The sequence below is a fragment of the Trichosurus vulpecula genome, chromosome 1 (genome assembly GCF_011100635.1).
Source record: "Trichosurus vulpecula isolate mTriVul1 chromosome 1, mTriVul1.pri, whole genome shotgun sequence".
NCBI classification, from domain to species: Eukaryota; Metazoa; Chordata; class Mammalia; order Diprotodontia; family Phalangeridae; genus Trichosurus; species Trichosurus vulpecula.
The window spans coordinates 521,014,106-521,027,012 of record NC_050573.1 but is presented as its reverse complement, the minus strand read 5'-3'; the positions used below and the strand labels follow the sequence as shown (position 1 = coordinate 521,027,012).

Below are 12,907 nucleotides of genomic sequence, written 5' to 3'. Positions count from 1 at the left end.
TTGGGAGATTGTTAATAGGAAGTATACTGGTTGGGATTCAGGAGCTACAGTATTAGAAGCCCCACAGGGTTACTCCTATAACTCCGACTGTAGTTGTGATCCCTTTAGGGACCCAACCCTTAAATGAAAGTGCAAGTCTGGGGAGTAGCGGTACACATTTGTATAACACACAACAAAGGTGGCCTAGGAGCCAGGAATACCTGGGTCCTCGTCCTACCTTTGCCAGGTATTAGTTGTGTGACCTTAGGAAAGTCACTTAACCCCAGTGTCCCCCACAACTCTCTTATAAAGACCACAAGTTTTGGAGTAGTTGCTGATCACAGTGGGCTAATTTCCTCAAAGGGAGTTCCATATACCAGTGAAATCACAGAACCAATGCAAAACATATGTATATGCCTATACATATATTATTTAGAGAAATGGTATGACATATCTCTGAACTCATACAACCAGGCCAACTCCAGGACTAAAAGGCTGAGAGTTGTGTGATTAGGCAAAGGATTTTTTTTTTTAAACCTTGAAGAGATGTTCACATGGAACAGGGACTTTGGTGAGATGGGTGCAGGTGGGAGGTTCGGGTGTCATCTAATGCCAGACAAGTTAAGTTGGCAAAAGAGGGCACTTGTACACACTACAATAAGGACTACTTTTCAAAGCCTCATTTCCTCAAGTTTTTCTGGGCTCCTAAACATTCTTGTTGTTGTGAATATGCTTACACTTCAATTTTTTTAGAATGAAAAATTTATACCCCGCCACAAATTTTTACTGCTAGAATATGTAAACTTCAGAACTCCAAATCAGCCAACTTTCCTCATACTAGAAAAGCAGACACTCAAACTGCAGGAGACCAGTGAAATCACATTGGGATGCTGCCATGAACACTTTTTCCTGCTCTTTATTGGACACAAATCTATTTTGGAGGTATTTAATTTCGAAAAAGGTAGATTTTTTTTAATCTTATAATTTTTGAAACCCCCCCGAAAGGACAGGTATGAAATTATACTGATGTGGTGTGATGCTATGTAATAAAGCTTTTATTTCCTTTTGCTTTATTCTCAAATACATTTATTTTCAACACAGTGGTAAAATTATGTCATTGACTAATTTTTGCATCAGGGCTCAGTGTACAATCAAGTTAGGATGTATACTCTAGTCCTGCAGTTCTTACTGGTGAATAAATGGGAAAGGGCATAGAACAGAGGGGCTACAAGATAAACAGAGAACCAATTTGCCAAAATTTACTTCCATTTATGAGTACTGTTCTTTTGTGGGAGCAAAGAACTAGGAAAAAAAAGGGTGAGTGTGGAATTGTTATATTGAACATGACTGTGCTGTAAACTATGATGAATTTAAGGAATTCATTTTGAGAAACATGGGGAGACTTATATGAACTGATGCAATTAGATAGACACCGGAAGACAATATACATACTTAGCACACAACAATCCAAATGGAAAGGGCAGTAATATGAAATTGGACACTATGTAATTATAACTAAGCTTGGCCCTGGGTAAGGGACAAGAAAATGCAAAGTCCCCAGCTACATGCTGTTGGGCATAGCCAACATGCCGGGTTATTTCTGAACTGTTTTGCTGCATTAGAGAAAAGGGCAAAGTTGGTTTGGAAATGAATGCCACATAAAAGCAAAAGGCATCAATAAAACTTGATAAAAATAAACAAAAGGGGGCAGCTAGGTGGCACAGTGAGTAGAGCACCAGCCCTAGAGTCAGGAGTACCCAAGTACAAATCTGGCCTCAGACACTTGACACATTTACTAGCTGTGTGACCTTGGGTAAGTCACTTAACCCCAATTGCCCTGCCTACCCCCCTGAAAAAAAATAAATGAATAAAGGGGCTGAGGAGGGGTGAGGGCAAAAAAAAAAGTATTGTGAATTGGGGAATGGACAGACGCAAACACGAAAAATACACTAAAAGGTTCTTTCATTTCTTACATTTTATAGCAAATACCTAACAAACCTCACTGGAGATGGCGGCAATATCAAAACATATCGTGGCCCTTCCTATTTTCTGGCAAGAGTATGGGGAAGCAGTGGAGGCCTATCCCCTAATACCAGAAATGTTATTGTTTCCTACAAAAGCCAATAGTTTTATTTAAGAAATATGTATGTATACATATATGTATATTTATTTTCCAAATGACACTGTTTCACTACCCCTTGACTAAAATAATCCCCAGTAAAATCTTTCTAGGATAATACGGACTGATGTAATACCACTTCCTCAGTTATTAGGTTTTCCTTGTTCGACTGTGATCTCTGATGCATCAACTTAACTATTCTTTCACCTGGACAATTTTTAATATTCATAAAAGATCTGTTTTGCCTTTGTAACAAAATATAAAATCACTCCTAGGTGAAGAAATAGCTCTGGTATTTAAATACGAAAGGCTAAATTTGTGGAGTGTATATACAAAGAACTTCCCCTTTCCTTTTTGTTTTCCTGAAGGTTAAGTGACTTGCCCAGGGTCACACAGCCAAGTGTCTGAGGTCCTATGTGAATTCAGGTCTTATTCGAGAGCTACCCACTGTACCACTTAGCTGCCCCCTCCCCCAATTTCCCATTTGACTTCAATAACTCAAATATCTTGTGTCCTGGAACACTTAAAATTTCTGATTATATTTAACACTTTGAGGAGCATACAATTCAAGCCAGAATTTAACAGAAAATGTCAGTTTTGTTAAAACACTTCATTTTCTCAACTAATACATGGTAAAATCACAAAAATTCAAAACAAATTCACAGTACGATATAGCTCAGCATAACTTATATAGAAAAAACATGGGCTGATTTCCTATGAAAATGAACCATCTTATCAAATATTCTTCAGAAACATTCAACCACAATGAGCTTTTCCAAATGATGTCCTTCCAATGTAAAATGTAGTCAAGCATTCCAATTCTGTTGTACAATTAGCTTTTCCCAATGATGCCCTTCCAGCATAACATGTAATCAAGATACACATTCCAACTGTTGCTTTTCTGGTTGCAAGTATAAAGGGTGTCGTTATTTTTCGGTAACTTTACTGAAAAGAACTTTAAAATTAATATGCACTAAATCTTTTGTCCAAGAAGATTCATGGTTTCTGGGCGGGTGTGTCACAGTAAGGATTGTTTTCTGTAAGAAGGTCTTTCCTAGGAACCAACTTCAAAGTGTTGTGATCTGTGTGAATGCCCTGGATAACAGATTTTCTAAGTATTAATTCAACATCAGAACCTATCTTGATCAACTTTTCTATTTCCTCCGGTGAAGTCTCACTTTTATTCTTTTTGAATTCTTCATTTATCTTTTCTCTCGCCGCTTCTAGAGCTCTGGTATCGTTTTTAAAAACTTGCTGTCTAGTCCTGTGCAAGGTTTTAAAAAGCCGTAACACCTTGGCGGAGTCGACCATCTCTGCAGTCTAGCCTCTTGGCTTCAGCCCGAGCTCCCAGGGACAGTCCCCTCCTCACTCCAGCCTGCTCCTCGTCTCGGTGGAGGAGCTCTCCCCAGACCCCGCTCTCATTTACTTTGTATCCGCTTTCTCTGCCGGTCACATTCCTTGGAGGACAAGAGAAAGGAAGAGGGGAAGAAAGGGAGGGGAGAAAATGAAAGTGACGAGGGAGGGGAGAGGAAAGGAGTTGATACAATCTAGTTACAGATATTCATGCTACATTTCATGAAGATATAAGCGCATAAACCTAATATACTCAAGTGCTGCATTCCCCAAAGGCAGGAAACTTCCGTTCCTCAGCTCACCCCCACCCTGATGTACAGTGCCGACTCCTTTCCTTTTGTTTTAAGCTTCACTTCTCTCAGTGCCCCACGGTGCATTTATACGCACGGCTCAGCTCAGCTGCTGTATTGTAACAGCATTAACAAAATCATAAAAATACAGAGGCAAGTGTTAAATAAAATAGAGCGAGCTGAAATCGGGGAATGGGGTGACTTTTCCCCCACCCCCCTAGATATCTATATCCGATCACCTCCTCACTCGCTGGACCGGAGCTCACGTGGGCCAACGCTCCAGGGGAGGATGGGAAGAGGGGAGAAAATGAGCAGCGCTGGGGTCCCTCGCACCAACAACCGTAACCGTTGGCTCCGGGTCTGGTCTCTGTTCCTCCAGCGCGCCTCAGCCCGAGCGTACCCATTCTTGGGGGTTTCCCCCCGGCCCCCCAGCCGCTCTCAATCTTCTCCCCTCCCCTAGCCCGGACTCCCCCCTGACCGCCCGCAGGGTCTGGCCTGGTCCCCACCTCCCTTCCGCTCCCCAGTCTGGCTTCAACCATTCCCGCTTTGGGCAGCAGGAGGGGCCCGCGAGCCCCTTGCGAGCTCGTGGCTTAGCTTGGCTCTGCAGGACAAGAGACACCGGTGAAGCCACACGTCCTCCCTCCGCGAGCCTCAGGGAAGTTTCCGCCCAGAAGGAAGTGCCTTCAAGGTCAAAAGCCCCTCCCCGGAAGCCGGGGGAATTCTGGGTATTATCCCTGCGCCAGCTTCTGCTCTCTCTACCCTGTCTGGGTCGTTGTGGGCGGGTTCTATAGTTCTTTTCCTTTTTTTTTTTTTAATTACTAGTATAAATCCCTTCTGTGGCTTTCTAGGAAGATGATAACAATAACAATAGCTAGCATTTATTTATTGCTTTACAATTATTACCATATTCAGTTACAGATGCTGCCAGTCAGCAAGCATTTATAAAGCGCCTACTGTGGGAGGGCAGCTAGGTGGCGCATGGGTCCGGAGCAAGGAAGACTCATTTTACCGGGTTCAAACCCGGCCTCAGAACGCTAACCCGCTGTCACTTAGCCAATGGTTCTAACGTTGTTTCTATGAGAAAATTTGTTATTTCAAACATCTGAATTACAAAATAACTTGGTACACTGTCTGTAAAGTGGGAACTCCCTATGTTCCTCATTTTTCATTGCCTGCTCCATTCTGTCTGGTCTCCCATGCTGCCCTAACATAGAATATCCTGCCCCAACAGACATAATATGCTCATATGATAAGCTGCCCTAACATATAGAATATGCCCACGTAACGTGCCACTCTAACAGATAGAATATGCTCATGTAATGTGCTGTCCTAACATATAGAATATGCTTCCATGCTGCCCTAACATATAGAATATGCTCATTTGTACCCGTTATTCAAAGCTGAGCTGAAACTTTATCTCCATGGTATGGAGTATGGTATATTGGGAGCACCATTGTTTCTGGAGCCAGAGGACCTGCGTTCAACTCTTACTGAATATGTGACCTGGAGTAAGTCTCAACCTCACTAGCCCTCGATCTCCTTAAGTGTCAAAAATTTAGGAGTTGAACTAATTAGACTTTCTCTGAGCTCCCTTATGATCCGGGTTGTTCTTCAGTCGTTTTTTTGGTCATGTCTGACTCTTTGTGATCCCGTTTAGGGTTTTCCTGGCAAAGAATGGCAGTGGTTTGCCATGTCCTTCTCCAGCTCATTTTACACATGAGGAACTGAGGCAAAGTGTAAAGCCCAGGGTCATACAATAAGTGTCTGAGGCCAAATTTGAATTCAAGTCCTTTTGACTCCAGGGCCAGCACTCTGTCCACTGTACCACCTAGCTGCCCCTATAATCCACATTAATCTTCCTGATATCTTCTTTTTAAAAAGTTCAATTAACAAAATTTATTTTCTCTCCTTCCTCCCTTTATTAAAAAATAAGAAAAAAACCAAAATCTTTGTAACAAATATGCAGAATCAAGCCAAACATATTCTTGCTCTGGTAATGTTCAAAAATGTGGGACTTGTTCTCTATCTTGGGTCCTGTCAGCCAGTCAGTCAAAAGATGTAAAAAAGAGAAGAAAATGAAAGGGATCTCATGGCAGAAACAACTGATATGGAAAACAAAGAAAGGAGGGAAAATATTTTAGAATCATTGGACTACCTGAAATCCATGACCAAAACAAGAACCTGGATATCATATTGCAAGAAATCTTGAAACTGCCCAGATTTCTTAGGACTAGAAGGCAAAGTGGAAATAGAGACTCCACTGGTCACCTCCTGAAAGAAACCCCCAAATGAAAACTCCCAGGAACATTATAGCCAAAATTCAGAGCTTCCAGGTCAAAGAAAAAAATACTACAAGCAACTAGAAAGAAAGAATTCAAGTACTGAGGAGCCATGGTCAAGGTCACATGTGATTTAGCAGGCTCCACTCTCAAGGAAGGCAAAATTATTTACATAGTGCTTTCTATGTACCAGACTCTGCACGAAGCCCTTTTAAAATATTTTCTCATTTGAACTTCACCAACAACTCTGTGAATTAGGTGCTATTATTATCATCCTTATTTTACAGAAGTAGGTGTTACTATTTCCATTTTACAGTTGAGTATCTCCATTTTTTTTTTATTTTTTTTATGAATTATTTTTTTAATGCAATTTATTTATTTAACATATTTGGTTTTCAGCATTGATTTTACAACATTTTGAATTACAAATTTTCTCCCCATTTCTACCCTCCCCCCCACTCCAAGATGGCTTATATTCTGGTTGCCCTGTTCCCCAGTCAGCCCTCCCCTCTATCACCCCCCTCCCCTCTCATCCCCTTTTCCCTTCCTTTCTTGTAGGGCAAGATAAATTTCTACGCCCCATTGCCTGTGTATCTTATTTTTTAGTCGCATGCAAAAACTTTTTTTGTTTTTGAACATCTGATTTTAAAACTTTGAGTTCCAAATTCTCTTTCCTCTTCCCTTCCCACCCACCCTCCCTAAGAAGTTGAGCAATTCAACTTAGGCCACACATGTATTATTATGTATAACCCTTCCACAATACTCATGTTGTGAAAGGCTAACTACATTTTGCTCCTTCCCAACCCATCCCGCTTTATTGAATTTTCTCCCTTGACCCTGTCCCCTTTCCAAAGTGTTTGTTTTGATTACCTCCACCCCCATCTGCCCTCCCCTCCATCATCCCCCCGCCTTTTATTTTTTTTTTTTTTATCTTCCTCCCTCTTCTTTCCTGTGGGGTAAGATACCCAACTGAGTATGTATGGTATTCCCCCTCAGGCCAAATCTGATGAGAGCAAGGTTCACTCATTCCCCCCTCACCTGCCCTCTCCCCTCCTCCCATAGAACTGCTTCCTCTTGCCACCTTTATGCGAGATAATCCACCCCATTCTATCTCTCCCTATCTCCCTCTCTCAGTATGTTACTCTCTCATCCCTTAATTTCATTTTATTTCTTTTAGATATCTTCCCTTCATCTTCAACTCACCCTGTGTCTGCTCTCTCTCTTTTACATATATATATATATAAACACATATACATATATACACATACATACACATACATACATATACACATAGATATATACATACATACACATTCACTTATATATATACATAAACATATACATATATATACACACACACACACACACATATATATATATATATATATATATATATGTATCTCCATTTTTAACAGTTAGTATCTCCACTTTATAGTTGAGGAAACTGGGACAAACAGAAGTTAAGTGAATTTCCTGGAGTCACACAACTAGTAAGTGTCTGAGGCCTGATTTAAGCTCAAGTCTTTCTGACTCCAGGCCCAGAGCTCTATCTACTGTGTCCTCAACTGCCTCACTGCCACTCTGAAGGAGGGGAGAGCTTGGACTATGATCTTTCAGAAGGCAAATGATATAGGCTTACACCCAAGTATGACTTACTCTGCAAAACTGATCCTGCAGGGGAAAAATGGAGCTATAACGAAATAGAGGATTCCAAGCAATTACTTCATATATTTAGGGTGTATAAAAAAGATATCTACACCCATGGGAGGGGCACTTGAATTTTCACTTGAATTGGTTAAAGGAGGGAAGAATACCTACATATATACACACAAACCTACACAGTTAGGTACAGAAAGACATCTCACGCAACAGGGAAATAGGAGGAAAAGCGAAGAAGGAATAAGGAGGAATTAGAGGGAAGGTATATTAAGAGAGGGATTAGTCCTAAACAACCTCTAAGGATGTACAAAAATATGCATGTCTCTTTTTGAGTTGGCGAAGAATGGGAATCTGAGGGAGTCCCAATCAACTGGGGAATGAATGAACAAGTTATGGTACGTGAATGTGATGGAATACTATTGTGCTGTAGGAAATGAGGGGGGGATGGTGTCAGAGAAACTTGGGAAGGTTTGTATGAAGTCGGGGCAGCTGGAGTCAGGAGGACCTGAGTTCAAAGTCAAAGACCTTTGAAAGAAAATTTTTCATGATTCCAGAGGATTAAATGATAAAATATGCTACCCACAATTCCCTCATATTTTTGAACGTGGCCACATGGAAATGTGTTTTTTTAAATTATAATTGTTTATAATAAGGGTTTTGGTTTTCTTTTCATTCTTAATTGTGGGAGGGAGTTATGGTGGGAGAAAAAGAAGGTAGATTTTTGCAGTTTGGAAAAAAAAATTTGTTCTAAAAGGAGTAGCCATCCAGAGCTGTGTCCGGTCTTTCATGGTCTGCCCCGTTCTTTGTTTGAGTCACTGACAGAGTTGTAAGTGGAGAGGCTCTTGACTTCTCCAATTCCTCCCACTTTCCCCCACCCCTACCCCTAGTGCAATGAGGCCTGTAAAATGACCCATATTCCTTTCGCCTTACTGTTGTTCTTTTCCCTTTTAGGTGAAGGGGTTGGAAACTCCAAGTTTGTGATTTTCAAAATGCCAAGAAAGCAGGAATCCTGGAGTCCCGGGGTCCCAATATCTTGGCTTTGCAGCTAATTCAGAATTGATGCCCCATTGAGCAAGGAGTGATCTTTGAGGGTGTTACCTTCAAGGCCCAGCCCAGGAGTAGATAAGACAAGATTTATCCAATAGGGATGCTTCATCTGGACACAAACTTGGTAGAACCAATGTTGTGTAGAAGCTGTGCTAGAATGTGAGAGAAAAGTGTTTCCCCAGGAGTTGGGGTTAGGGAAAATGTTTGGACTTTTTTTTTTCTATCCCTTTGAAGTAAATATGTTTTTGTAAAAGCTGATTGCTGTTGTTAAACCGGAAAATTTGGTTGAAGGAAACAACAGAGCTAGGTGATAGAAAAATCCATGTTGTTTATTATTTTTCCCTTAAAGCATAGCTAAGCTAGCTTACTTGTACGTACAAGGAGTCAGAGCATAAACTCTGGCTGTCTGAACAAAGGAATGAGAAAACTTATATACGTTATTTTAGCAGACCTAGCAAGCCTGTATTACCCCATTTTTTATGACCCCCCATGTATGTTTAACCATGATACAAGAAGAGGATTTTCCTTAATTGAATAGAGTTGTAAAGGATGTTGACAAAAGTCAGTTGAAACTACAGCCCAGCGTCTCTGTGTCTCATTACATTCCATAACATAGTATATACCTGTAGAATATTAAGCAAGGTAATCTCTCTTGGGGTTAGGGTCACATCCTTTAATGATTTGGCCTTGTTGACAGTGGTAAGGGTATTTCCTGAGCAAACTTTTAGAGAGAACAAAGAAGCCCAGGTCCTGGATCTTCATCCAGTTACTCATTAATTCAGGCTCTGGGTCTAGTTGCAATTAGAAATGATATAAAATAGTATAATATTTTCCACACTGTTAAATAGAACTGGGGTACCAGATAGTTACTGGTTTCCAACAGTGAGATGATACAACTGATGAGGGCACAGTCTCTGGGAACCCCTTGAACCCTTGAACTCTCCTTGAATCTTGCCACTCCACCTGGCCTTGGCCTGAGGCTATAACCATTAAGCCCAAATGCCTACCTTGCCCAGTCCTCTATTGTCCAGCTGTTTCCCACCCTTAATCCTGTTTCCCATCCTTAATCCTGATCAAAATATCTATACCCTAGCTCTGCTACCCCAGCCCTTGATGGGTTGTCATTTCCATATAGCCTTCAGCTATTTCCCCCACCCTGGAGTCTGACCTCGTCCTTAAGTCCCTCCCTAGACCCCTCTTCTGGTCACCCCAGACCACCCCTCAATCCCTCCCACAACCTTTGTGTATATAATCTCCATCTTGCCTCCATGAAGGTGGTCAGAACCAATCTAGCTCAGATGGGTCTGGCCCTTTTTCCTTACAGGCGTCGCAAGGGGTGGGATCTCTCGGGGCAGGCTTATTTGGCTAACTCTTAATAAACTTTGTCCTTTCCCTTAGCTGAGAAAGCTTGAGTCGAATTCTTTCGGCAGGACCCGGCGTGTCGGTACTTTGGGGTGTCGAGCACCTCTCACCCCAAACCCTCATCATTTATGGTTCCCTGAACCGGGAAGCACTGCTAATCTCAAGTTCTTCTCCAGCCAAGACTCAAGGTATGTGAGCCTACCCCTCTCTCAATCTCCCTCCTCGCTCTCCAAACATTTTGGATGTGCTTCTCGGGCCTGACCTCAGCAGGTCCCAGTGGGTTGGACAGCTTGGTCCAGTGGTCTCAGTGAGTCGGACAGTCACACTGTCCTGGTCAACCTGACGCTCTCTGGTGGTTCTTGGTGGGTCGGACAGCTTGGTCCAGTGGTCTCAGTGAGTCGGACAGTCACACTGTCCTGGTCAACCTGACGCTCTCTGGTGGTTCTCGGTCCACTCGGACAGCTCGGTCCAGTGGTCTCAGTGAGTCAGACAGCCAGGCTGTCGTGGTCAACTCAACCTGACGCTATCAGGTGGTTCTCGGTCCACTCGGACAGCTCGGTCCAGTGGTCTCAGTGAGTCAGACAGCCAGGCTGTCGTGGTCAACTCAACCTGACGCTATCAGGTGGTTCTCGGTCCAGTGGTCATGTCGAAGGACATGGACGGATGCCCCATCCGGAAGCATGTGCCAGATCCTTTCAATTGTTTCGGCGCTGGGAATTTGGGAAAGTTTCAGGTACCTTCTGTATATTTTGTTTTCTTGTTTTATTTTGTTTGTCTCCCGACAATTACTCCTAACTTCTCCTTTACTAAGGAGGAAGGAATTTCCAGCCGAAGGGACCCCATGCCCTGCCTCTACTGCAGGCCCTGCAACATCTATCACCATGGGCCCTGCCCCCACGGCAATATCTCCTCCCCTAGCCTCTCTCTCTGAGGTAGCACCCACTTGGGTCTCTGGGGTATCTTCCCCTCTGACCTCTACCCCTCCTCAGGTACTAGCTGATCTCCCTTGCCAGGCAGATGCCCTGGCCTTGCAGTCTAATCTACCTCAGCCCCAAGCTCCAGGTCCCACAGCGCCTTCAAGGCTTTTTCCCCTGAGGGAAATGCCTGCCTCCCCTGCTGGGACAAGGAGATTGCATGTTCCATTCTCCATTTCAGATCTCATCCAAATTAAAGAAAAACTGGGGAGATACTCAGAAGATCCCACTAAGTTTACTGAGGGTTTTAGGGATCTGTCCCTACAATTTGAACTTTCTTGGTGTGATTTGCATATCCTTTTCTCTACCTGTTGTACCACTGAGGAGAAGAGGAGAATATGGGAACACGCTCAAAAATTTGGGGACAGTTTGGCTAGCAATAACCCCATAAAATATCCCCCAGGAACAGCTGCTGTTCCCACTAGTGACCCAGGATGGAATTATCAAAGGAGTGAGGATAGAGAAAAGAGAGACCATATGGAAATTTGCCTGTTAGAAGGCCTAAGAACTGCATTTCAAAAGCAAATAAATTTTCAAAAAATTAGGGAGATTACTCAGGGAGAAAAAGAAAACCTTGTCCTTTTCCAAGCCCGGCTAGTAGAAGCTATTAAGAAGTATTCAAATTTGGATCCTGATTCTATTGAAGGGGCGGCAATACTTAACATGTATTTCATTAATCAGTCTGCCCCAGATATTAGGAGGAAACTGCAGAAATTGGCAATGGGACCCCAAACACCTCAGGCCCAATTACTGGAGACAGCATTCGGAGTGTTCAATGATAGAGACTTAGTCCAGGCAGAGGAAAAAGCCAGAGACAGAGAACATGCCCAATTCTTGGCGGCTGCCATGGCCAGGAGATTGCCGGAGGGTGCTTCTGGCAACTTTGGCAAAGGGGAAACCTGCTTTCGATGTCACAAGGAGGGTCACTGGTCTAAGGAGTGCCCCTCTAGGGCGCCCCCCTGGAAGAAGCCTCTAGGATCCACGCCTCCAGGACCATGCCCAGCATGTCCCCGAGGCTGGAAAAGTGGTAGAGCCTCCTCCCAGCACCCTGTCCTCCAGTACTCGGGAGGAGGGGAAAGCCTGGGGCTTGGCTGTGCTCCCACTTTCTCCACCTCTCTCGCGGAGCCTTGGGCAAAATCGAGGCAGAAGGTAAGGTTACCCACTTTATCACGGCTATGTTCTCTTGCTTTAACTAGTGGCTTTGGCCCCACATGCCCCTCGACCTATCAGGTCATGGGCATCAAGGATCTGTTGTCTGAACACTCCTTCTCTGGCCCTGCCCCCTTTTGGGGAAGGGACCTGATGGTGAAATTGGGAAGCCAATTTTCTATAGTTAAACCTCATAACTCCCTTTTCCCTCTGTTTCCCAGACCTCCCCATGTTCCCCCAGAGGCTTGGGAGAGGGTTGAGCCAATTGTTTGGGATCAGGGAATTCCTGGGCAAGCTACTTCTGCCACCCCAGCCATAGTTCCCCTCCATTGCCTTCATTATCCAATTAAGCCCAAGGCTTGGGAGGGGCTGCAACCATTAATTGGCACTCAAGGCCCTGACTCACTCCCTCTAGAGTGGGGCCCCTACCCAGCACAAGCTTTTGGGACTTTGAAAACTAAACTGACCACCACTCCAGCATTAGCTTTACCTAATTTAGAAAAACCTTTCACTCACTCTGCTGAAGGAAGGAGAGGACAGGCTTTGGAAATTCTAATCCAGTCCTTAGGATCTGACCCCTGTTTTCCAAAACAATTAGATTCTCTGGCTGCTACAGCCATTCCAATTGAGGAAGCTTCTAAGCCTCTAGCAGACCAGCCCCTAGAAGCTCTGCCTTGCCAGAGCACCCTGGAAGCA

The 12,907-nt window shown here is 43.5% G+C and overlaps 1 protein-coding gene across 2 annotated transcripts; it reads right to left on the bottom strand.

Annotated features, from left to right (window-relative positions):
- Positions 1–2,605: 2,605 nt before the first annotated feature.
- Positions 2,606–4,413, bottom strand: LYRM7 (LYR motif containing 7). 2 transcript variants are annotated; one of them, XM_036742091.1, is made up of 2 exons: positions 4,248–4,413; positions 2,606–3,555 (listed from the first exon to the last, which is right to left on the bottom strand). In XM_036742091.1, the coding sequence occupies exon 2, from the start codon at positions 3,407–3,409 to the stop codon at positions 3,095–3,097; it is 315 nt and encodes a 104-aa protein (XP_036597986.1). In that variant the 5' UTR covers positions 3,410–3,555; positions 4,248–4,413; the 3' UTR covers positions 2,606–3,094. The 2 variants fall into 2 exon arrangements, with proteins under 2 accessions (XP_036597986.1, XP_036597987.1); XM_036742092.1 differs by lacking the exon at positions 4,248–4,413 and adding an exon at positions 3,981–4,151.
- Positions 4,414–12,907: the final 8,494 nt, after the last annotated feature.